Source organism: Notothenia rossii (assembly GCF_949606895.1).
Source record: "Notothenia rossii genome assembly, chromosome: 6".
NCBI classification, from domain to species: Eukaryota; Metazoa; Chordata; class Actinopteri; order Perciformes; family Nototheniidae; genus Notothenia; species Notothenia rossii.
Genome location: NC_136909.1, coordinates 43,296,711 through 43,323,536, shown reverse-complemented (window position 1 = coordinate 43,323,536; position 26,826 = coordinate 43,296,711). Strand labels below are relative to the sequence as shown.

The following is a 26,826-nucleotide window of genomic DNA, read 5'->3' as shown; positions in this document are numbered from 1 at the left end:
CATTATGTCTGCCACCATCTCTTCAGTAGGGCAGTACACCAGAGTTACTTTCCCATCCTTTACAGTTGATCTTATGAAGTGGTACTTTATGTCAACGTGCTTACACCTCTGTCTGCTTACAGGGTTTTTGGCAATTGTTCCCTGGTTGTCCTCATACACTACTGTTTGTGTATATTTGTAATCATCGATACCCTCCAGTAACTGCTCTAGATATATACACTCTTGTATAGTTGAGGCCAGAGCCATGTATTCCGCCTCACAGGTGGAAAGTGCCACTGTAGGCTGCTTCTTACTCTTCCATGAGACTAAAGAGCTGTTATTACTGAGGCTTACACAATATCCTGTGGTACTGCGCCTGTCGGTGACATCAGATGCCCGGTCGGCATCACTGTAGGCTAGTAAGCCTAGCTTCTCACTATCGTTTCTTCTGAAACACAACTCTTTCTCTATCGTGCCTCGAAGGTATCTTAACACGTGTTTCACAGTTACCCACTGCTCCTCTGTAGGCTCAGCAAAATATTGTGATAGTTTGCTCACAACAAAACTTAAATCTGGCCTTGTACATGTGGTCAGGTATATAAGGCTGCCTACCGCCTCTCTGTACATCCTGACATCATCCATTTTCACTGCATTTTCTGTATAGTCAAGTTTTTGATCACAGGGTGTTTCTCTGGGTTTACAGTTTTGCATGTTAAACCTCTCCAGTATCTTGTTAACATATTTTTCCTGTGACATCTTTACACATCCATCCGAATGTTTGAAATCGATACCCAGAAAATGTTTTAGGTTGCCTAAATCTTTCATCTTAAATTTTGCAGAGAGCATCTCTTTCACTTCCTTCAGTATTTTGTCATTGCTAGCTGCAATGATCAGATCATCGACCCAGATAATTATTATCACCTTCCCACCTTCGGTCTCTTTGGCATAGACACAGTGGTCTGCTGGGTTCTGTGCAAAATCGTCTTCAGTTAAACAATCGTGCAAAATCCTGTTCCAATTTCTACCGGATTGTTTTAGACCATAAAGAGATTTTTCTAGCTTACACACTAGACCTTCCCCTCTTTCTTCGTAACCCTCTGGTTGTTCGATATAGATTTCATAATCTATAGGAGCGTGTAAGTACACTGTTTTTACATCCATCTGATGCAGTAGCAAGTCCTCCTGTGCTGCTTTCTGTAACAACACCCTTACACTCGTCAAGCTGGCCGTGGGGGAAAAAGTCTCTCCATAGTCAATCCCCATCCTCTGGCTATAGCCTTTGGCCACAAACCTTGCTTTGTACTTGTCCATTCCCTCAATATCACTTTTAATAGAGTAAACCCATTTGCCCCCCACTGTCTTTTTGCCTTTTGGCTGATTTGTCAGGGTAAATGTGTTGTTGTCATTTAATGATTGGATTTCGTCATCCATGGCTTTGACCCACTCTCTTGAGTCAGTTGACGTCATAGCCTCCTTAAATGTCTGTGGAATGCCACATACTGCTCTGTAGCAGTAGTCTATGGTAGTATGAATCCCATCACTATCACTGTCTTCAGTTACAAAGTCCTTTAAGTGACTTGGTTTCCTTCTGTCTCTAGTCGGGTATCTCCCACCCTCAGATTCATCATCTGTCCCACTTGGTTGTGTTTGGCTACTGTCGTCAGACATAGTTACTGGACTGTCACTTTGTGCACTAGTCTCTTTAGCATTCTCTGTGCTCTCATTTATCTCCTGTGTGACCCTGCTAGCCCTAGGCTGCCTCACACTGTCTTTGTCATCATTTGGGTCTGACCCAAATGTCTGTGTCTGTTTCTCCACAGTTACCTTGTTTACAAACTTGACTAGCCTGTGCTTTTGTACTTTCTCAGTATCTGGGTGATAGACCAAATACGCGGGGCTGTTCTTGTCATAACCCACAAAACGCCCCTGATCACACCTGGAATCAAGTTTTCCCTTGTCCTGTTTGTATGTGTAACATACAGACCCAAACTTCTGCATTGTAGAGACGTTAGGCTTTTTATCTGTCAGCATCTGGTAAGGGGTTTGTCCTGTACGCCTGTTAAAACATCTGTTACGCACTATGGCTGCTGTTTGGACTGCGTAGTTCCATAACTCTTTTGGTAGCTGACTTTCAGTTAGCATACACCTACCCATCTCAAAAAGAGTACGCCAGCTTCTCTCAGCTGTACCATTCTGGTGGGGTGAGTACGGGGCTGACGTCTCATGTCTTATCCTATTTTTCCTTAACAACGTTTGGAAATCCCTGCATGTGAACTCTGTGCCGTTGTCTGACCTTATACACTTCACTTTCCCGTCTTTTCCCTGCTTGAAAACGACCGTGGCTCCGCTGGCGGTCGCTGCTTTCACTGAGAAGATGTCCTGGGGATATGACGGAATAAACAATGCCTTTCTCAGAGTAGTGGTACGTCGCCGTCCTCCGCTGTCGACCAGTCTGTCGCTGTCTGCCTCTCCCTTGCATTGAGCGACGCCGTTGCACCGGGTACCGTCTGCAAGCTCCACGCAGTGTGTCTCTGGCTTGAACGTGTCATCGAAGTTTTTGAACTTGGTGATGTCCGTGATGATGTGTGAGGTGGCTCCTGTGTTGACCATCAGGCCCTTCTCCTGGATGCTGCGTGCTGGCTGCCGCTGGACCCTGTTTTCTCCGTCTTTGATCCTGAAGACGTAATCTGCGTCGCCGCCGCCATCTTCTTCTGAGACTTTTCTCGCGCCATCTTGTCTGTCTTTACGCCTGCACGTGGCGTCTTTGTGTGTGTCACTTTTGCATTGACTACACCATGTCTTCTGCCGACACACTCTTGCTCGGTGGCCTTTTGTGCCGCACTTAAAACACACAATATCGGCATTGTCACTGTTCCTGTCATATGCACCTTGCTTGGCGGGCCGCCGTCCGGGTCTCGCTTGAGTCTTCATCACGTTATCACTCGACTCTGTCGTGCTTAATTTCTCTGTGTCTTCAAAACTCCTTAGGTTTGTCCTGAACTCTGGAAACGTTATATTGTCATCATTATGTGCCACGTGTATTGCAAATGGCCTAAACATCTCAGGCAATCCTTTTTAAAACCATGGCTATCAATAGGCTGTCGCCTAACGTTTCACCTGCGTTCCGTAGCGCAGTGATGGTGGTTTCAGCCCGTATGATATAGTCTGTGACACTTTCACTGTTCGTCTTCTGAAGCGATGTCAACATGGTATACAAGTTTATTATCCGGGGTTTTCCCCTCCCGGCATAATATCCCCTTAATATCTTTAAGGCTTCTCTTGCATTGTCGGGCGCATCCCTCATAAATAGTGAGAGGCTTTTGTCGTCTAAAAGTTGTATTAGCTCAGCATACGCGTCTGCATTTTTTTTGCCGTCTGCCGCTAATTCGGCTTCACTATCTGGTTCTCTTAGAATCGCGTTCTTTAACCCTAATAGGTGAAGGTGTCCTAACACTTTTGTCTCCCACAGTTCATACTTAGTTTAATCTCCGTCGAACATCAGTCGAGGCAACCTGCTTGTCCCTCGATGATCCATGTTAGCTTATCTTGCTATCCCGTTAGCACTTTGTTCGCTGTGACTTTCTGACGGTGATAAATCTTCAAACTTCTCCCCGAATGACTCCTGGGCCCATAACCTGTTGAGGTTTAGGATGGCAGCTTCTTCTTACGCTGCACTCGGAGATAAATAGTGGAGACGGAGACGATGAACTGTTTAGCCCTTGAGCATGTTTTATTCCTCTGCTTCACAGGTGATTCCTTTGCTCAGCCGAGCTAACTTAGAAGAGAACAAAAGATAGACAGTGAACACGTGCATCAGGTGAACACACCCTCATTTACATGACGCAAGCCTGGTCATTGCATAGCACGTAATACTACAGTGCCTCACAGTGGTACAATAACAGTATTACATCCCTATAGTACAGAATAGACACAATCTCTCTATACATACAATAACTGAGGACATACAGTATGTAAACATTTCCCTTAACACTTTGGTTTTTCGTTTTAAATTAAAAACGAAAAAAGGCTGGTATTTTCGTTTTTTGGCTTTCCGTTTAAACAAAAAATCAAACTGACAAAACGTACATGGACCGGGTACAACCCTACTGTACCCGAATATCCAAATATTCGTTCGTTGGAGTACTATTCGGGTTTCAATTTCGTTATTCGGATATTCGTTTTGTTTGTTTTTTCGTTTTTTTTTCAAATTGAATTTATTCAAATCTCCAATATCAACGTAAGAGCTTGTGCCTCTTCGGGGGTTGCTAACACTTAACCATAAACGTTATCGTTTACTTTCTCCTTCTTTATATGTAGGCCTAGAGATATTACTTTTCTCCGTTAATCTCCGTCACGTTGTTTCCAAAGCTACCTCTCCTTCAAAAATAAAAGCATGTCCATAAATAGGAAGCCAAGCCAACTACAACTGCAACGAAAGTAACAAACACAATGCGGTATTCTTTTCGATTTCAAAGAAAACAAATTGGGTTACATTAACAAATAACTATAAAAGAACAATACTGTAGAATAACAAATTGAATGCCGTAAATACACCGAAATACACGTGTTGAAGCGGTTCGCTGCTGATTACTACGGTAGCAGCACCTTAACAGCTTCATCTTTTGATCAGACCCCCGGTATACCCTAGTCAGCGCCCCTAGTTACACCAATCAGCGTGCGATTACCGTACAGCCAATCACAATGCGTGACCTCATTGGTAAGCAACGGACCCCGAACACATATGGTAGGGCGAACACATATGGTACTGACACCGGCAGGCAAGACGCTCCGCTTCTGAAATGCTTCTGAAACGCGCCCGGTAGGGTATGACGCCGGAGGAGGCCGGACCAAAACCGCGGCGCTGCCGTAACGCGTCGCCGACGGACCTTGTGGAATCTAGGGGTTACAGACAGTGGCGACTGGTCATGAGGGGCAAGTGGGGCTAGTGTCAGCAGAAAGTATTAAAAATAATGATTACAAAAAAATGCAAAAAAAAAAAAAAATATATAAAATATATTTTAAGATCATGTTTAATCATCTGGTTCGTCTGTACATTGCTGTTTTAGTCTGTGTTCTTCTAATTAGTGTCTACAGTGTGTGCCTATTGAGCCGTTTAGAGCCATGTGGGACAAAACCCGATCATGCCCTCCCTCTCACTGTCTAAGTCAGGGGTCGGCAACCTTTTTGATATGAAGTGCCATTTAAAAATAAAATTGTTATCAGCGTGCCAACGATCGAGAATTATCAACGGGGGGGGTTGAAGGGCTTGACGCTCGTTAACTATCAGCAGGAGGGCGGGGGAGCCTCGCTGCGGGGAAGCAGTGTGTGGACCTGTCAGCGCAACTTACATGATGCCGAATTTAACAAACACATTTAAATAATTGGTTTAAACGGCATAACAATAAGGACGATCGTCCGTTCTGTGATTCTCCAGAGCACACATATTATGATAATAGGGTCATGCAGAGTGAGATGAGATCGCTGTCCCTTTTTAAGAGAGAGAGAGAGGGGTGTGGCTTGTGCATGTGTGTTTGTATTCAAATTCAAATTTCTTTATTAGGATAAACCCCTTGAGGTGAATCACCTCGTTTTCAAGGGGGTCCCAAGAAAACAAATAACAAACAAGTACAACATACAAACAACATTCACACACATACATCGGAAGAAATAACCAAGAAATTACAAACATTCAGCCTAAGCATACAGCACATGGTAATACATTATAGGCGGTTACATTGAATGCATATCATTGGGTAGAGTAAAGTAGAGTAGCTGTACTATATATACAAAATCATAACAATAAAGACTTAGAAATAAAGACTTAGAAATGGGCAATAGGTGGGTCATCTCATGAGGAGATGGTGAAATAAGATGGAGCCTCAACAACCCTTAAACAATAAATAAAGTACTTCAGGTCATACAAAAACATTCAACCTTGAGGTGAGACGACAATGCACGCTTGAACAAAGTCAGAGTAGGGAGAGATCTGATGGTAGCAGGTAAGTTATTCCAATCAGCAGGAGCTTTAAATTTGAAGGCTCTTTTGCCAATGTCCTTTTTAACTAGAGGAACGGTGAAGAAGAGCTGAGAGGTATGTCTAACTTGGTGGGTTGATGTAAAACGAAAGAGATACTGTTTCAAATATGGGGGATAATTAAAGTTGAAACTTTTATAAATGAACTCAAGCCAGTGCAAATGTCTTCTCAAATCAGGAGAAGGGAGATTGAGGTTTAGGTACAGTGCACAGTGGTGTGTATGGAAATCACAACCGAGAATAAATCTACACATTCTATTGTAAGCAATGTTTAGCGGGGCTAGAACAGATTTCGGAGCATTGAGATAAACAACGTCACAATAGTCTAATAAGGGAAATAGCAGTTGGGTAGCAAGTTTTTTCCTAACTTTTAAGGTAAAACAGTGCCGAGAGCGGTAAAGAGTACCGAGACCAAAGTTTACTTTATGCAGTATATGATCAATATGAGGTTTGAATGAAAGGTTAGAGTCAAGCCATACCCCTAAATATTTAAAACTGTCAACTCTATGCAGAATTGTACCATCATTGCAAGAAATATCACATGAGCCAGTCAAAGATTTGAGTTTGTGTCGGGTACCAAAGATCATAGAGAAGGATTTAGTTTTGTTCAAAAGTAACTTGTTCTGGAATAGCCAGTCTTGCAGGAGGGTGAAATCTGACTGGAGTGAAACTTGAATTTGAGAGAGATTTGGTTTTGATGTGTAAATAACGGTATCATCTGCATATAGATGAACATTACAGTTTTGAAAAATGGAGGGCAAATTGTTTATATAAATGGTGAAAAGTAGTGGTCCAAGTGTAGAGCCCTGAGGTACTCCACTATGCTGTATAAGGAGATCAGAACTTTTCCCATTCAAAATAACACACTGTTTTCGATTATGTAAATATGAGCTAAACCAAAGTAATGCACTTCTAGAAAGTCCAATAGCATATAATTTATCAAGTAGTAAATAGCGATCAACAACATCAAAAGCTTTGGTAAGATCAATAAAGATGGCACCAGTTAACTCCCCTCTATCAGCTGCAGAGAACACATCATTTGTGAATTTAAGTAGGGCAGTAGCTGTAGAATGATTTGATCTAAAACCAGATTGAAGGGGTGTGAGAATGTTGTTAATACTAAGGTATAGTGAAAGTTGGTTAAAGATGATTTTTTCAAATATTTTGGCAACAGAGCATAGGATGGAGATAGGCCTGTAATTATTGCAATCAAGCTGATCACCACTTTTATGAAGAGGAATAATACGTGCATATTTCCAGATAAGTGGTAGTTCGCTGGAGACAAGTGACAGGTTGAATAAATCAGTAAGAGGGTACATAATAATATTGGCGGCTAGCTTGAGAAAACGATTTTCAACCCCATCAAGTCCAGCACCACTGCTTACCTTTAATTCACAAATTACTTTCTGCACTTCAGTTGGTCGTATTTTCCGAAAGGAAAAATAACTGGTACAAGGTGGCATATTACCAGGAGAACTGGTAGTCGGTTGACTGTCAGGGAGAAGCGAGGAGCAGACAGACGAGAAATGATTGTTGAAGACCTGGGAAATAGATAGTGGATCATGTAGAATATTGCCATCAAGCTTAATTTGATTAATTTGATTAATTGAATGTTTTTCAGAGATGTTAGTAATTGTTTTAATTTTTCTCCAGAATTCTTTGGGATTTTTAAAGTCACCAGTCAGGCATTCTCTGTAGTAAATAGCTTTGGCATTAGAAGTTTTAGTTTTGCTTAGATTTCTCAGTTTTCTATATATTTCCCAGTCAGCATTGTCTCTTGTCAGATGGTATGTTGTCCATGCTTTGTCCCTTTTCCTAAAGAGGTCAATAAGTTCAGGACTGATCCAGGGGAGATGTCTACCCTTTACCTTAATAGTTTTCCATGGTGCATGTTTATCTACTACTTTTGTGAACTCGGAGAGAAAAAAATCCCATGCATCTTGAACATAAGGTATTAACTGAAATCTGTCCCAGTTAATAGCAAGTAAATCATTCAAAAATAAGTCAAGATTCAGTTTTTTATATTGTCTGATACTAATCAACTTAGGGGGCACTTTCGGAATTTTAATTTTCCACACACAGTAAACAACACAATGGTCACTAAAACAGTCTGACATGATACCAGACTTGGAAAATCTGTCAGGATGAGAAGCCAGTATCCAGTCAAGAAGAGTTTGAGACCGGGGTGTAATACGAGTAGGCTCTTTAATAAGTTGAGTTAGGTTTAGATTATTTAGTAGATTTTTTTCTTTAGAGCATGATTTATAAAGCCAATTTTTGTTAAAGTCACCAAGTATTATTAGTTCGCCTTTCTGAGAAATAGAATTGATGGAATTGATGGTGGAGATTATATTATTAAAGGAATCAGCAGGGGATGATGGTGGTCTATATACACTTCCAATGATCAGTCGCTTGTTTTCATGCAGTGTGATTTTAACAAAAATACATTCAAAAAGATAAGCTTCAACAGGGGGAGTAATCAATTCAGAAGCGAGCTCTGCTAACACAAAAATGGCCACACCTCCACCCAATGAGACTCTGTCAGATCTGTATAAATTGTAATTTGTCAAATTAATTTCATTATTTGATATATGACTACCTAGCCAGGTCTCCAAAAGTGTGATAATGTGTGGCTTATGCATAATGACCCATACACGAAGCTGGTTAATTTTTGACACCAAACTCCTGATATTAAGATGAATAATTTTTAATCCTTTTGCCTCATTCATAAGGTTTCAGTAACATAGGAAATAGCAGTGTTTTGTGAGTACAGCATTTGTAGGCTAAGGTCAAACTAGATGCAAGGCTGAAGTCTATTTTCGAATTAATTAATAGGCAGAAATCAAAATCCCGATCATACAAGCACACACAGCCGCAACAAAAACAACAACAACAACAAAAACAAACAAACATTCCCCACAAGAGGCCCATCAGGCCCAGGGGCTGATCCCCAGGCAGTCCCATGAGTGAACAAACTAGCCAGAGATAAAGTTTACAAAAGAAATACAATAAAAACAGATAAAGTAAATAAACAAACAAACTTAGGAGAAACTCGAAACTCGAGTCTGCATTCAGTTAAATAAATGTGTAGCTTAGAGAGGAGTATCACCTGCCACTACTGACAGCACAAGTCACGTGAGGCAGTTTAGCCAACGGCAAGACCACATTATTCTGACGTCAGATAGAAACAAGGAAGTAAACAAAGACAAGCATGGACTAATATGACATACCAGCAGCTGGTGAGTTCGGTTCGGACATGAAAGCCGCTTCAGCGCGCTTATGACAGGTGAAACTCTGCATTTTGCCATCCACGGTGACACACAGTGTAGCAGGATACTTCATGAAGTATTTCATCCGGCCACGGAGGTTGCGTTTGACTGGGTCAAAGAGACGGCGCTTGTTCATCACCTCGACACTGAAATCAGGGTAGATGGAAATGATCGAGTCATGGAATTTAAGTGTCCCTTTCTCCCTGGCGACACGGAGGATCGTCTTCTTGTCCTGAAAATCCAGAAGTTTAATCGGGATGCTCCTTGGTTTATCGCGGGGATCTGGCCGCCTCGGGAGAGTGGTGGGAGTCCGGTGAGCCCTCTCAATCTTCAGCGGCGATGGGAAGTTCTCCTGCCCCAGGACTTGGTGGATCAGCTGGGTCATAAAGCGGACCATGTCTCCTGATTCTGCAGACTCAGGTACTCCAACAAAGCGAAGGTTGTTACGTCGGCTGCGGCTTTCTAGATCCTCAACTTTGTTTTTAAGTGTAGTATTGACCGACTCCATTCGTTCAATGCGGGTCGTGAGATCAGTTATGTTGTCCTCGTTAGCTGAAACACGTTGCTCAAGCAGATCGACTTGCTCAGACAGGATGGATAGTGAGCTCTGAATTGTATCCAGAGAGGTTTGTATAGGGTCGATCTTTGTGTCCAGGTGAGACAGCATATCAGCTCTCACCTGATGAATGGCGGTCAGCAATGTTTGTAGCGACATTTCGCCTCCAGCTCCAGCCATTGTATCAAATAAAGTAAATAAATGTCCTGTTAGGCGACGGCTAACTTGTAGGATAGTTTGGATGAGTTAGAGAGGCGATCAGCAATCAGTAAGCTACTATGGAAGCAGTTTGGCAGACTCAAGCTTCAGACGTGTCACTCACGACGCGGCCATCTTGGTGGATGCTTGTGGATGCTCGAGCAACAGTGAGCGAGCGTGTGTATGTTTCTTGAAGTGAAACGAGGCAGCAGAAAAACAGAGGTCTGTGATGTATTTTGTGAAACAGAAGAACAGCTAAATAAATGCAACGGCCTCCCAAGAAGAGCTCGCCTCTCTCCAGTCATTTAAGCTAAAGTGGGTTATTGAACCTGAAGCTTGTTGCTTCTGCCCTCCTCGACTACGGTCTGGGAGCCGACAGGAAAGTTCAACACACACAGATGGCCAGTCCGCCCCTTTGTAGCATATTATTTAGATGAGAGATGAGCAGATCGCCACTGGGCTTTCAACTAAAGACACAGCCTCGCAAAAACTACGGCATTTGTACAGCTCCTTATGGGTACTGCAATTTGTGAAGTGCTTTCCTCCGTGGTGAAACGATCAGCACTGCACCACGGAGGAAAGCGGCAGAAAGTCACCTGGAGTTAAAGAGAGGGGGGCTGCGTTGCGTGCATGGCTTACTTCTGCAGGTGACGGGGAGACTCGTTCAGGATCCGAAAATACAATTAAAATATTTTGCACACTTATTCCACTTATTCCTAGTGTGCCCCTGGTTACGGTGCCGCGTGCCAATGGTGGCACTCGTGCCAGGGGTTGCCGACCCTTGGTCTAAGTGAACGGTGACTGTAAAAACTACACTGCGCATGCTCAGAGTATTGTCCTATTTAATGTGTGTGGCAAAAAAATAATGACCATAGGGGCAGAGTGCTGCCATCCCCACCCACCATACGTCATCTCACATAATTCAGAGCTGATTGGCTGTAAGTACGTGTGCCGCGAAAAGTGTGGTGTGTGAAGAGGAGGAGAGAGACGCGTCCCAAAACCAGGAAGTAAGCTGCGCATGGGTTCCCTCCACAAATAACAATGACATTTCTCCATAGGATTTTAGAAAATAGCTCAAAATAAGATCTGTGGGAAACGTAGCTGTTAGATAAAGGCACCTTTTGTTCAGCCGGATAATATCCACATGTCTACCCTACTTTTATAATTTTCATGAATCATAAATCTATCGATTAGATTTATGATAGGGCTCCCGCTTCCAGTCGCAGTAATAAGGAGGAGAATGAGAAGGAAGATGATGAACCACAGACCCGGCATATAATGACAGCAGTTGCAGTGTGCAGGGCTGTGTTAATTTATGTTACTGTGTTAGAAATAGCACTAGTTGACTGAGAAAACCGTCAAGAAAAAAGTTTAGCGATGTTACGTATAATATGCTCACGGCTGTGATTGACAACCTGGACAGCCAGTCAGAAGCTAGAATGCCAACCTAGAGAGCCAATCAGAACCTATAACGGGCTGCAGGGCTGGCCAGACTATTCATGGGTACCACGTGACGTCACTGTATTCTAGCGCCGCCATTTTTGTGTCAGGTCACAACAAGTCATTGCAACAACAGAGAACACGGAGGAAGCAACAGAGAAAGACACATCGTGAATAATAAAGTTTGTGGATATGCCTGGGATTTGTTGTGCTGTGGGCTGTGACAATAGTCGCCAGAGGAACCCCGGACTACAGTTTGTATCGATCCCCAAAGACTTAGACCGTCGTAATAAATGGCTGGCTGCCATCAGAAGGGATCACTGGCAGCCGACATCTAACTCCAGATTGTGCAGTCAATACTTCATTTCCGGTAAGCTCTTCACTTATTATCTTTTAGCTTCTTTTGTCAGAAATGAGTGTTCTAAATACTTCAACATAGATAATTCAGTCGCCGAATAATAATTACCGTTAGCAGTGTAATGGTAACATAGCACTCAATATTCCCAGTTTTGAAAGGACTGCATTAGTTTTGCTCTGTGTTCCTTTACGCTTGAAACCGACTGCATTTGAATAAAAGACACATTTCTGCCAGAAAACTGAGAAAGAAATTGCCGTTCTCAATATTATTGAATGCATGCCTTAAATTACTTGTGTATTTATATTACATGTATTATTGCTACTTTTACCTAAGTTGGATCGTGATACTTGTCATTATCTTATTAGGAGGCCTTATACACACATTAATATTCTACCATGTTTGCCTCTGCCTGCTTAGGAAGAAAAAATGATAACCCCATGAGTCCTGACTACATCCCCAGCCTGTTTGCGCACACGTCAGCTGGACAGCGGCAGAGAAGCATCTATGCCACCAGCAGATTTGAGCATACTCAGCAGATGAAAAGGAAACGGACTGAGACTTTGGTTTCTGATAGTGACCATGAGACTGTGGTACCTTCCAGCACCAGTGATGCCACTGGGCTTGACATCACCATAGTTGAACAGGTAGAATGTGTGAAAGATGACCACAGTTACTCTCAAGCCATTCTTAGCTCAGGTATTGTGGAACCTTGCTCAAATGCAGCCTGCCAAGTCAAGGCATTGACAAACGAGTGTGCACGATTAAGAGCTGAGGTTAATTGTCTTAAGGACAAAGTTAATGTGCTGTCTTTCAATGAAGAAGCCTTCAAAGGAAATGATGAGATGGTACAGGAACTAACAGGCCTACCAAGCTATGCTAAAATGATGGTTGTTTTTGGCTTCCTGTCTGGGTTTGTGAAAGCCGGTCCAAGACTGACTCCCTTTCATAGCTTTTTATTAACACTGATGAGAATGAGGCTTAACTTACCTTTATATTTTTTTGTTTATCTTTTTCATATGTCTAAGAGCAGTGTTGTCAGAATGTTCAACAATACTTAAGATGTCATGTATGTCAGACTGTCACCACTTATATTTTGGCCCTCAAAAGATCAAATTCAGGTTAGTCTGCCCATGTGTTGCAGGGATAATTTTAGCAACTGCACTTCCATCATTGACTCTTTTGAATTTTTTGTTGAGAAACCAAAGAATTTAAGGGCATGTTCACAAACATACTCCTATTACAAGCACCACAACACTGTAAAATATCTCATTTCTATAACACCACAGGGTGTTACATCCTTTGTCAAAGGGCTAGGGGGGACGCACAAGCGACAAGTACATTACAGAAAACTGCTCATATCTTGAGAAATTATCACCAGGAGATGTTGTTCTTGCTGATAGAGGCTTCAATGTGTAAGACACTGTGGGGCTGTATAATGCACAGTTGAAAATACCAGCATTTACCAAAGGCAAGCAGCAACTGCATCCACTGGAACTTGAATCCACAAGGGGACTCGCTGCCGTCAGGATCCATGTGGAAAGAGTCATTGGCCTGGTCAGGAACAAATACACCATCCTTCAGAGCACCATCCTGCTTTCTCTTTGCCAAGCAGCCACTCAAGGACAACCTACTTCCCTTGACAAAATGGTAACAGTTTGCTGTGCTCTTTGTAATGTCTGCCCATCTGTGGTAACCACAGAATAGATAGATACTATTTGTAAGTCACTTTTGATAAAAGCGTCAGCTAAATGAAACAAAATGCTTATTGTGTATTCCCTTTTCTATGTATGTTGGATCTTCTCTCTATTATCTTTACAATTAATACATTAAAATGTCCAGTTTTTAACTTAACACTTTTTCCAAGTATTTGTTCCTTGAGGTTTTTAAATACTCCTACTTATACTACAATGCATCCGCAAGTATTAGATACAGTTATTTATTGCACAATCTACAGTATGAATATGTAAGCTTAATGGGTAAACAAAAACCTGACCATGAAGACAAAAGAAAAAGACCAGTGTCTGACAAGAAGAGCTTATTTATTGTCAGCTTCTTAATGTCCCTCATATGTTTTGTCAGAGTTTGCAGTGGAGGAGAAGCGTGGCACAGTAAACAATTTACCCAACAACTCTGGTAGTATCCCTGTTCTAATGAAGTTTACCACCTTTGAATGGGCAACATCAAAAAATGCGCCATCAAACATGATGCGCTGTTTAAAAAGTTCTTGAGATGTCCACACAACAAAATCACAGAACATTACCTCTGCGACACGCATTTGTGCCTGCACTTGATACATATAGCTGTGATTCAGCTGGAGGCTCATCACCCCTCCCTCAGGGACAGTCAGGCAGAACTGCAAGTCTTTGGTGCATTCAAGTAGACTGCGGTCTTTAGCGCTGAAAGGACACTTCATTTCTAAAATGCCAGGCTCATGGCAAGCACAGGTCACGACACCATCTGGGGATGCACCAATCCATGGCAGCTCTGGGTTGAGGATGAGCCCTGATGCTGCAACATTGATGTCTTCATGATGATCTTGTATAGCCACCAGGTAAGACTTTTTGGCAGTGTCCTCATTTTGTAAACCCCATCTGAGGAAAAGAACACGTTATTTTGGAAAAAAACTCATCACTTTAAAAAGTCCCTAAAATACTGTTATTAGAATGTTAATATCTTGTTTTACCCTCATAATATCTAGTTACTCAATTATTGTATTTATTCATGATGAAGCAGTGGAAAGAATGTATGATTTAGTCTTGCTGCCTTAATGTATATATACCTGGTCACTTCAGTGCAAAACTGAGAGGAGCGAGGATAGCAAACTCTTTTAATCAAAGACGAAGAGCTCTCTGTCTTGGCTGCCTCATGGAAGGATGACGCAGTAACTCTCCCTGCTCTCTGCTCAAACCAGACCCTCGACCTACTCTGTTTCCTGGTCTTCTCCTCAACTAACAAACACTCAAAAAGAATTGAACTATCAAAAGAGCTGTAATTATCAGAAAGCAGTGAAGTTATTCTTAATGAATTTAGTGATGTTTAGGATTTAGCATTGTGACACGCTTTTATTTTACCGTAAGCCATTTCTACTTACCTGCTCTGGTGTGAGATTCAGCACCTCAAATATTTTGGCACCCTCCTCTAGCAGTGCAGGCAAATCCAGTACAAGTCTGCTGCTTTGATAGAGACTGGTAAGGGGTGTTTGCAGATCCAGTTGTACAGTCTTTGGCGTGTATCTGTGGGAATGGCCTTCAATGACCGACAGGATAGCACTTTTCTTGGGCTTTGTCTCTTGTTCTTCACTTTGGTGGAGTTGTTCACAGAATAACTTGAAATCATCAGCAGATGGTCTCATGTGCTGAAACAGGTCTTCGGTTTGAACTTGTTCTTTAATGGCGTAGATGTTAGACACCTCATCGTACTTCACCATTTTAGTGCTAGGCTGTGTCCATGTGCATGGCTTCTCTGTGCATGGTTTTCTCTCTTCTCAACAGCAGCCAAAACTGTAAACATAAGTGCTGCTGCGTGGGAACAAACCTCTCCTAACCCTGCCATGCATGAACAATGCGCTTTCACCACTGTCCCATCCTCCTGCACCACAATCCATGGAGATGTTGGTTTGCTGTTCAAAGCCTGGAATGATTGATCTGTTAAGTGAAAGATGCAGAACATTAATTTTGTCTTATAAAAGCTAAACTCTCCTAAGCTTGTACAAATGTAAGATTCAAAGGTTTATTGTCCAATACAATAGCTACAGCGCAAATTGGAATTTAATATCTGAAGTCCCAGGCTGCTCCAAAAGCAGGCTACAACATACAATATCCTTAAGACATAAAAAAAACGATGGTGGAACACCAAATCCACACAGAGCCGGGCCAAAAGGTAAAGATGTGGCCCTACCGGGTGCCGGAGGCAAGACGGGCGGCCATTGAGCAAGAAGTGCAGAAAATGCTGGCTATGAGAGTGATTGAAGGATCTCACAGTGAGTGGACCAGCCCTGTAATTCTGGTTCCTAAGCCAGACAAAACCAACAGGTTCTGTAATGATTTCAGAAAATTGAATGAAATCTTCAAGTTTGATGCGTATCCTATGCCCAGGATAGATTTGCTGATTGATCGGCTTGGGGAAGCCAGGTATATCAAAAACTATTTGTTTCTCCGAATCGAAGATTAAAAACACAAAAGCATTGTACACAATTTTAAACCAATCAATATTATGTAATTAACAAGAATAAACTGATGTTTTTTTAGTGGATGAGTAATGCAGATATCACTGTGTAATCATTTCACAGTGAGGAGAATATTTCCGGTTTTATTATGAAAACTTAGAGACTGGAAATACTGTTTTCACCCACGCTAACTTTACATGGAAGCTGCCGCATATACACGTTCTCCTGGCGAGACCTCAAATCATCTTGGTAATATCTATCAAACTATAGATCCTACACATCCACTGGACGTAGATTATAAAAGTACAATATGCACTTCTCGCTACAGATCTAATCAAAAAGCATTTTAATGGCCAAACTATTCCACAATTTAGGATTTTCCAGAGATGGTTATTTGTGAATAAACAACCCTCCAGAGCGTTTGCAATCAACGGGAGCATGTTGTTTCTTACACGACCACTAGAGGTGCTACACTTTAAAACTTGACTCTGGGTCGTATTTAGCTGATGAACAATCGACCTATATGGTCTTTTTTTGTAGGAGGACAGGCTGGTTTGAACATTCAATCCTGGAAATAATAAATTTTATTTTTTCTTTAATCCTGATATAGAGTAGTAAGTAAGTAAATCTGTACAGGAAGATGAGTTAAAGGTGGAGTAGGTACGTTTGAGAAACTGGCTCGAGATACACTTTTTGTTATATTCCATGGAATGCTCTTAACATCCCGATAGCAATGAATATCTTAACCTGTTAGGCCCCAAGCCTGTTTTTCAGGTTTCAGGCTCGAAAATGACATTCCCAGAACAAATGACCATATAGGGTTAAATTAATAATCTTTTTTCTCAAAGTAATGATAAACCTGTGAGTTGGATGTAGAAGAGTCAGAATCAATATAGATGTTTTTCTATTTTAAAGAAAATTCAGATTGAACATGGTAAAAAACTGTAAATTATAGTGTCCGTCCCAAAAATATTTTGTACTTATAGTGAAAACCGGGGGCGTCGCCTGGACCTGAAAACATTCGGGGCTTAGCCCACAGTGGCGGCGGCGCTACAGTGGAATTTTCTACTGCAACACTCCCCACACGCACACACACAGTACACCCGCGACTGTTAAAATGAAGGCTCAATAATCAGCTCACGGCATATAGGCAGGGGTAGAGTGCTATCTTTGAGTTAGGGGGCGGACCTCACCTCCTCTAGAGGGGTCCGGGGGGATGCTCCCCCGGGAAGATTTTTTTTAAATATTGAAGTTAAAAGCATCAATCTGGTGCACTTTGAGAGCAACATTAAGAGATCTATGGATAAAGCCCCGAATGCCCAGGCCAGGCGACGCCACTGGTGAAAAAACTAACCTTGGGTTAGTAGAATAAAAGTTTTAGGAATCCAAAGTACAACAGATAATAAGTACCCTGTATCAAGATTGATGCAACACAAGTGATATTTGACCTTTAGCAAAAAGGATTTAGCAAAAAAAACCTCTTATTGGGCCATTTGGGTGGATTTTCCATATCTCTGGCCACCCTTGTTCGATTTTGACATGGGACGTCTCTTCCTGACCGTTAGAGCCAATAGAATCGAAGGGAAATCGTCCCATAGACTTTCATGTTAAAAAAAAAAGCTGGTGTCTCTGCGCATGCAATCTTGTTGCAGAGCGTAGGAATATCCCTGCTCTGATTTCTGATTTTTTTTATTTCTTATGGATTATCAGAACATTTCAAAGGGGACACAGACACATTGGATTAACCCAGGGGTCTGCAACCTTTTTGACCAAAAGAGCCATTTTGCTCCTTTTTCCCCAAACATTTTTTGTCTGGAGCCGCAAAACATATTTCATAGCTTGATAACTAATAAAGTTGCATTTATTGTTATATCAGACCAAAACTACAGTTTTTTTTTGCCTTTATTAGGCTATTTATTACATTATATAAAACTGTTAACCTCTAATAAGAAACAAAGAACTCCTATAAGGACTGCTACAGGATTTGATTTGTAGATTTGATTTGTTTTTGATCTGTATTTTTGAAAATTATGTAACTTTTTTATTTTATTTTTAGCATATTGTTTATTGTTTATTATATTATAACTTAGTACTTTTTTAGCATATTGTTTATTGTGTATTATATTATAACTTAGTACTTTTTTAACGCATTTCAGATATGCTACACTAAGCTGTCTGTGGCTCTTTCCTGCTGTAACGCTGCAAATTTCCCCTCTGTGGGACTAATAAAGGGATTCTGATTCTGATAAGGAGAATTAAAAATAATTCACAGGCCTACTTTAAAATAAATTAAACACAGCACTTGGGGAGTCCTCTGCACATTTGAAGGGAAAACAAATATTATTAAAATGAGCCCACTTTGAAATAAATAAAACATATAGCTGCACCCTAAAAAGAGTTAAAGGTAGGGTAGGTAAGAATGGAGAAACCAGCTCGAGTGCGCTAGAATTTGAAAATACATAACCGGAAAAAATGTGCCTCTTCCTTCAGACTTTCTTACAGAGTCCCTCCTCCAACACACACGAACGCGCATCATCAATGAGGCCACGAGATAAATTTGTGCACAGATGGAAGGCTGACAGGCAGGTAGGCCATCCAGTTATTTTAGCCGGGCCGGCTAAAATGATTGGTCGTGCTTTTTACAGCGCTACGGCTTCCAGAGATGAATTTTTGTATGTATTTATTGTCAAAGCATTTAATATATTCATTTCTATCGGGACATTAAGAGCATTCCATGGAATATAACAAAAAGTGTTTTCTGAAATAAATTACATACCCCATTGAATTATGACTGAAGATCGTCAGCTGTCTTCCTCTTCCTTGTTGTTCCTCGATACGTGAAGGCTGCAGCACCGTTGACAACTTCTCTCTACATATCAAACATACCGGTAAACCAGCATCGTTTGCTGTGAAAGCATATAACTCTGTCCACACAGAATTAAACCCTGTGTTCCTCCGGTACTTTTCTTTGATTTATCCATAGTTCGCTCATCGAGCCGGGGGTCAGGTTATTCACCCGCAGGAAAAGGCGCTGGCGCGGGACCGTAGCAGGATGTGAAGCATATTTTAGTTGACCTAATTAAAACCGTTTTGTTTTTTATTTATGTGTCACAGTATCACCTCAAAATACAAGATGCGAAACATTTTCAACCATGCAACAAAATATAAATAGTCCTACAAATATTTTTATTTTATTTCCTTCTTATTTTTGTCTAAGCCTATGGTCTAAACCAGGGGTGGGGAACCTCCGGCCTCCGGGCCGTATACATATAACACACGCAAAAAAGAAAAAAATTCAAGAAATCTAGACCGCAAAATAATTAGATAAGCTTGTTTTTCCTGGCCAAGGTCAGGGTCCTTGAACACAACACGAGCCTAACGTGCCATCACGTGGTATATATCTCGTCTGACAGGAGTGTAGTTCTAACGGAGAGCATCAGAACGCGGCTCCGGGCCGGGTCTTCACAAATTGCAATACCCATAAGCAGCGCCGTATAGACTGAGAGTTACGTCATCTCCGTTCACTCCAATGCACCACTTTTTTACAGCAATGGCGGATCGTGGAGCCTCTCAATCGTTCCCCGGAAGTTAGCGCCAAAGCTAGCAGAGCTGTAGAGTTGCAGCATAATAGACCGTTCGTGACGGACTTTTAAAGGTAAGAAGAAGTTTAAAGATTTATATTGCGGATATTATCAGTACATCTGATTCAAATTAACATGTGTATTAAAGGATGTCAGTGGATTATCCTTAAATTAGTAGATTTAGGGAACGTTTACAGATAACAGATAAAGCTAGGATACCGGATCAAGTTAGCAACACACGTTGAACAGCCTTTTAACTGTAAATTCCGTTCTCTTAATGTCATTTCGTCCAACGTTGTTGAATTAGAGAAGAGGGGCTTCTAAACGGGATTGTATGCGGGGGTGGAGGGAGTTAAATATTAGATAAATATAACTTTGGTTCGTGTAAGAGTGAGTGTTTTTAGCAGAGCCATATTGTGTCCTTGTGATTATGTTGATTATTACCTGTCTTTATAATGTTGCAGCTCAGCTGATTTTGGATTGATGGCAAAGGGAGAGGGACTTAAGTGAGAGTGAAAACACAAGGTAAGTTTAATACTACTGTTTTATATAAGTAAGCATACTAAACATGTATTCTATCACTGTATTATATAAGTAATCTTGTTAGTAACCTACTGTATGGCAGGTGGAGGGGCAGTGATGTTACAGGTGGAGGAGCAAAACTGCAAGACTGCAAACTCACAAGACAGAGAAATCAAAGTTTGTTCTCCAGAGAAGAGGTTGATTTCACTTCATTTATTTCATATTTTCTAAAGATGTGGAAATGACAAAAAAAAAAACCCTGAGCTGTAACCAAGACAACTGTAACAACATGAGTAGAGAGCCACCAAGGTTTTTGTTGTTTGCGCTCCTCTGGCTGGGTGCTGGCAGGTGGAGGGCAGTGATGTTGGCAGGTGGAGGGGCAGTGATGTTACGGGTGGAGGGGCAGTGATGTTAGCTGTTACACACCAGGCTCAAACTTAACACATTGCATCCTTCTTTGCAGTGTCCTTATTCCCGCAAGGGGAATCTGCAATTCCTGCAGAGTTTTGTAACCCGTTGGTCCGCACGCAAAGCAAATTTTTAAAGCCTTCTTAATTGTCTCATTGCTCCATTTCATCCCCTTTGTGGTGAGTCTGCCGAATGCCTTAAGTTGGTCTTTTGAAAACGTTTTCTTATATTTGTTGTCCGTAATTTTCATTGTTTTCTTGAGAGCTGCATTTTCCTTCCTGATTTTTCTTAGTGCAGACTTTGCTTTTTTGGTGATTCCTTCTTGGCTCTTTAATTTTCTCTTTAATTTTTTTAATAGATCTGTTTGACTGGCTGCTGGTTCCCTCGTATGCTGACTGGCTGCTGGTTCCCTCGTATGCTGACTGGCTGCTGGTTCCCTCGTATGCTGACTGGCTGCTGGTTCCCTCGTATGCTGACTGGCTGCTGGCTGAGTGGGTGGTGTCCACCCTCCCTGTCTCTCCTCACTAGCCATGTCCTCTCTTTCTTCACCCTCACTTTCCTTTCTCTCAGTCTCCTCATCCCTTCTTCCCTCAATCTTTGAGACTAATGTAAGTAGAAGACATGGCACTGTAGATTTTCGAACATTTAAAAATATTATACCACTTAAAAATAAGAAATATCACTTTTGTTACTAAGAGTTCATACTTATTATACCTGTGTCACCTTTCACTCTATAGCTGTGATCATGAGCTATGGGCTTTGTAGATACAGGTCACAGGGTGAATTGTGGTGCAGGGGCCCTTCTCTTTTTGACCACAGGGCGATGCACGAAGATGGTGGGTATAGCCTCTGCTCTCAGCCTAGTCTTGCCCTTTTTTGTCTTGATAAACTGGTCTGCATCAAAATGTGCCTGCGGAGTGACTTGAGGTTACTTCACACACAGAACAACTCAGTTTTGTCTGCCCACATACATATTCCATAGTGGTTGAATACACAGTATTAGGAAACACTTTATACTCACTGGACATGTTATACTCATTACATACTGTATATAAAATATGACCAAGAATGTGAGACAACTTTATAGAAATTCATATCACATCTGTTACTGATGCCATTTGTCATACTTTACTCACAAATAATAAAGTTCCATAACTTCAGTTGGGAACAAAGACCACACCTTATCTCCCCAAGGCAATTTCCCATCCAATAGGTGTGCTATATAGGTGTGTATAACCCTTTCTCCTGTCTGTTACTCCCTCTTTCAGCACAAGAACCAGAGGGGGATTCAATGGAGCCTGAATACCTGCACTGAGACCCTCACCCTGCACCCTGAGTCTCAACTCTCAGTGTTTTTCAAGCCCTTCCCTGTTTTTTTGTATTAAACAAAACATTAAGCTTTCCCAATGGTGTGGTTTTCGCTTTCGAAAAAGTGCAAATGCAGTGTTTGTATATAATTACCTCACATATTTTGTTGCTGTTGGTCGTAAAATTGCTCCTGCTGACTTGAGCCAGCCATTTTTTCCTGCGCTCTGTGTCAGTGGGGAAGCCGTACATTCGTATTCCTTTCTCGGAGCGATTTGAGCATCCCCAGGCAGCACAGCAAACCATGGTGGCGACTAGAAGGCAGCACAGCAAACCAGGACAACACGGAGGAAAAGGCACAGACAAACTGCATGATATGCTATTCAATGTTTATTGAATTCCATGTATTTGCAATGGATGTTCCTGAAACAACACATTTAACATCATCATCATCATGCTAATGCTGCTGCTGCTAGTCCTTTGATAGTCACCTGTCGGTCTCCTGTCCTTTCTGAAAGCCATAAAGATGACATTAGTCATTTAGATAACTTGTGTCCTCAATTATCATGGGATTACTGAAACTACCATGAGTTTAAGAAAATGGTAGAAATTAATCTAATCTGAATTTTTAAGCATTCCTTCCCTCTAAATATATCAATAAACATTAGAAAGTGATGCTCCTGACTACCATACAAGTTTAAGAAGATAATATTGGTTTTAAAGAATTCAAAGCTATAAACAGCAACAGGCTCTTTAACCAAGGCACTGTTAGCCTAACATGTAAACTAGTTGTTCACACTAATCCTAATATTATCACTTAATATTAGCAAATTCTATTTTATTTTTTAAAACATATTGATGTAAATACATACACATATCGATTTGTTGTATAAATATTGCAAATCAAAACCTTTATTCACTAATAATTACCAAAAATCGTAGTTCTATCTCCTGTTATCAATGCATTCACATTGCCCGCCATGAACTTCCGGGGAACGATCCTCGTCTGCATGAACCACGTGACGATAACCGTTTTTGGACTTCCGCTGTCGTAACTCTTCTATCTATACGGCGCTGCCCATAAGGAGCTGTACACATGCCGCAGTTTTTGCGTGGCTGAATCTTTAGTTGAAAGCCCGGAGGCGATCTGTTCATCTGTCATACTGATCATACAGTCAATAACGTTGTTGTTATTAGCATCTGGTTAGCTAGCTATGCTAACGAATATAAGAAGCTTTTTCTCCAACCAGTGAGGTAAAGGCACATCTTTATATGATCATTATAGTTATAGAAAAATAAGAGAATAAAGTAAACAGGTATACAATACTAATATGACAGTAAAAAAAAGTTGTTATTAATAAACAAGAATACAGTTTAAAAGGGGAGTGATTTGTAAAATATCCATAAAGAAAAAGATCTGCTTACAGTTCCGTTTCATATGGATGTTGAGAGATGTATCCATAGATCTCTTCATGTTGCTCTCAAAGTGCACCAGATTTATGCTTTTAACTTCAACATTTAAAAATAATCTCCCTGGTGGTGCATGCCCCCAAACCCCCCTAGATGAGGTTAGATCAGCCCCCCCCCCCCACACTTAAATAATGGCCACATGGATATGAAACGAAATACATTTGCACACATCTTGTGTCCATAACTTTCTGTTTTGGTGGTCATGCCACGGTGCATGAATGCGCGGGTCATGGTCAAATATCTGGATTAAGAGGTTGCTTTTTCTTTGCACAGCATGAAAGAAAGGCGAAATGAATGGGCTGTGATTTGAGTTTTTTAAGCAGACGTTGAGTTCAATAATTTTTACGGCCCTCGAAGGATGTTGTAAAAATTGAAATGGCCCTTGAGAGGAAAAAGGTTCCCCACCCCTGGTCTAAACTCAAGGGAGCCAGAGCAGAGGGCTTAAAGGGCCGCATGCGGCCCGAGGGCCGCGGGTTGCCGACCCCTGGATTAACCTATGGATTAACTACACCATCGTTTTTATCGTTTTTTGACCAGACCTAGGACCAAGTTAAACCATGTTAGCGTTTTGGGCTACCTAGCGCCACATGTTTTGATGTAGGTTTTTGTTATTTTCTCCGCTAATTTGTAATCTTTGAGTGTTGAGGTGGGTACTGTTAGAAATTAAAATCAATGTTTTAATGGAGAAATGTAGTTTAAACATGCCGTCAGTTTTAATGCTCTTTTATACTGAAAAACCAGAAATTCTTGTGCACAAGCAGTTAAGCTTTTATTCTGAAAATACTTCATCTACGGTTAGCATTTAGCATGTGGCTAATATACGATTTCCTGAATAGGTGAATTTAGTAGCGAAATGATATGGAGTGGTGCAAACCGAAGCCTACTGATTTAACACTACAACTACAGATGTCGAGATACTACCATGCTGAATATTAAATGAAGGTAGAGTTTATTTGAATACATTATTGTTTACAGACGAGAGTAGCATGTGACAACATCCGGAATGACCGGAAACCAAACGAGCCGAGAAGTATTTTTTAGAGTATTGATTACAGCGTTTAGAATGTGTTAAATGAAAAGTGATGAAAGAGAATATGAGGAGAAAAGGCGTGTTAAGCATATATTGAATGTGAAAAGAACCAATCCTCTGTTTAAATGCAACAACGGACATTGGAGACGAGGCGAGCCGGCTGGCGGGGAGGAGCCAGCAGAGGATATATAACGGCACCGGAGGAGAGATCCGGTCTCTTCTCTTGCCTAACGAGGAGCGGATCACAGCTGTTTGTCGGACTGAACAATATCATGCTTGTGACCAACCCGCGCCTTTTTTAATTAAAGTACCCAATTGAACTTTCACAGAGACTCCATTTAGTCTCCTTTTAAAGCTTCTCTCCTGGACGGGAGAATAACGAACACAGTTAACAGTACCATTAGATTCGGTGTCTCCTTACGATCACAGGATCTGTTGATTGTGCCGCTAGGATAAGTAATAAGAGTGCTAGGAGTGATTTTCGGTGCAGTAATAGGTTAGCATCTTTCGCTCGGGGCTAATTCAGAGAATCACTGTTAGCATTTTGAGTTATTTTTTGAGTTTATTAAATATGAAGGTTCCTTAGACGTTGTTTCCTGCAAATTACGTGATTGCGGGCCCGGATACAGGTCCGTGGGGTTTAAGAGGTTTTTAAGTGCTTTGACAAAAAATCTAAAATCTGTGGAAGCCGTAGTACTGTAAAAAGCACCACCAATCATTTTATCCTACCCGGCTAAAATAACTGGATGGCCTACCTGCCTGTCAGCCTTCCATCTGTGCACAAACTTATCTCGTGCCCTCATTGGTCATGTGCACGTTCGTGTGTGTTGGAGGAGGGGCTCTGTAAGGAAGTGGCAGATTTTTTCCGGCTGTGTATTTTCAAATTCTAGCGCACTCGAGCTGGTTTCTCCAAGATTACCTACCCCACCTTTAAGGGATAGAGGAGAAAGGGTTATGGTATAATTACAGAGCCTGTCAATTTATACATTGAGGAAATCAATGTTAGTCTGTTAACCAAAGTGCAGCCATCTAATAATGTACTATCCATTATTAAAGATCAGAGGAAAAGAACAGAATGAGAGGGGTAAATCCGGAATAAAAATAAAGAAGCAAAGACATTGTAGAGCAGTGAGAAGGAAAAAAGCTTTGTGTGTCAATTCATTACATTGCCAATATATTCTTTGTTGTGAAAATAAATCGCCCCCTCTGATTTTTTAACAGCCCCCTCAGTCATTTCATCCTGGAGCCGGGTCTGTTAGCATCTGGTTAGCTAGCTATGCTAACGAATATAAGGAGCTTTTTCTACAACCGGTGAGGTAAAGGCACATCTTTATATGATCATTATAGTTATAAAAAAATAAGAGAATAAAGTAAACGGGTATAAAATACTATATGACAGTAAAAAAAAGTTGTTATTAATAAACAAGAATACAATTTGAAAGGGGAATGATTTGCAAAATATCCATAAAGAAAAATCTGTTTACAGTTCTGTTTCATATGGGTGTCGAGAGATGTACCCATAGATCTCTTAATGTTGCTCTCAAAGTTCACCAGATTGATGGTTTTAACTTCAACCTTTAAAAAAAATCTTCCTGGGGGAGCATGCCCCCGGACACCCCTAGAGGAGGTTAGGTCTCCCCCCCCCCCCCCCCCCCCACACTTAAATTATGTGCACATGGATAGGAAAGTCATGGCAAGATATCTGGATTAAGAGGTTGCTTTTTCTTTGCACAGCATGAAAGAAAGGCGAAATTAATGGGCTGTGATTTTAGTATTTTTAAGCAGAGGTCGATAATTTGCACGGCCCACAGAGGATGTTGAAAAAATTGAAATGGCGCTTGAGAGGAAAAAGGTTCCCCACCCCTGCTTTAGTGGTTAATTAATAAAACAGATGTTTCAACTTGAGCCTACTTTGTTCATGTAGCCTACTGTTGAGGTTGATTTCAGTAGTTGCGTGCTATAATGTATTTACAAAGTGTGAAGAGAAGGCAACTTTAGAATAGGGAACCTGTTCAGGTCAATTAGAGTGAAACTAGCTTATTGGTTATGAACAAGACTTCACTTTAGAATAGGGAACATATTCTTAGATATAAATACCTGATTTTGAGTTATTTAGACATATTGAGGAGAGCATATTAAGACCAAAGCTCATGTACAACAACTTCCTTACTTGCAACAAATAAGCACTAATTATAGGGTTATTGAGGAAAAATTCTGAATGGCCTATTACTTATAGAAAATGGTCAATTAGAATAAGGCATTAATAAGTGTTTTATATTATGACTAATAAAGAGCCAATATTCATGTTAATTAACGATTAGTGGTTAATTTGTGTACCTTAATATAAAGTTGTAGCCTACCACTTTCTGTGTATTCTCTTGTTCCGATTAACCCAGCCAAATTTTTTCTTGTTTTGTGTCTTTATCTACGCCGGGATCTGGAGTCGAGGCTGATCTTCTTGCTGTGGTCCTGTGTCCTGGATCCTCTATCCTGAGTTCTGGATTAAGTCGT

General features: G+C 41.1%; 2 protein-coding genes across 2 annotated transcripts in view; one reads left to right on the top strand and one right to left on the bottom strand.

Moving 5' to 3' along the window:
- The window catches only part of LOC307042564 (uncharacterized protein), a 130,824-nt gene extending 105,575 nt beyond the window's left edge, over positions 1-25,249 (top strand). The window contains exon 5 of the mRNA XM_079686531.1: positions 21,724-25,249. The gene's annotated coding sequence lies outside the window, so the exon portion shown is untranslated. The remainder of the gene's footprint in view (positions 1-21,723) is intronic.
- Positions 12,261-21,730, bottom strand: LOC307042562 (uncharacterized protein). The gene is made up of 4 exons (XM_079686529.1): positions 20,196-21,730; positions 14,926-20,081; positions 14,614-14,792; positions 12,261-14,425 (listed from the first exon to the last, which is right to left on the bottom strand). The coding sequence occupies exons 2-4, from the start codon at positions 15,259-15,261 to the stop codon at positions 13,888-13,890; spliced, it is 1,053 nt and encodes a 350-aa protein (XP_079542655.1). The 5' UTR covers positions 15,262-20,081; positions 20,196-21,730; the 3' UTR covers positions 12,261-13,887.
- Positions 25,250-26,826: the final 1,577 nt, after the last annotated feature.

Bases quoted from the DNA above. Each gene is read 5' to 3' on its own strand.
- LOC307042562 (XM_079686529.1), bottom strand. From the start codon at position 15,261: ATGGTGAAGTACGATGAGGTGTCTAACATCTACGCCATTAAAGAACAA. The intron at 14,793-14,925 runs GTAAGTAGAAAT...ATTCTTTTTGAG, and splicing joins TGAATCTCACACCAGAGCAG to TGTTTGTTAGTTGAGGAGAA. The intron at 14,426-14,613 runs GTATATATACAT...TCTTTTCCTCAG, and splicing joins TTTTGCACTGAAGTGACCAG to ATGGGGTTTACAAAATGAGG.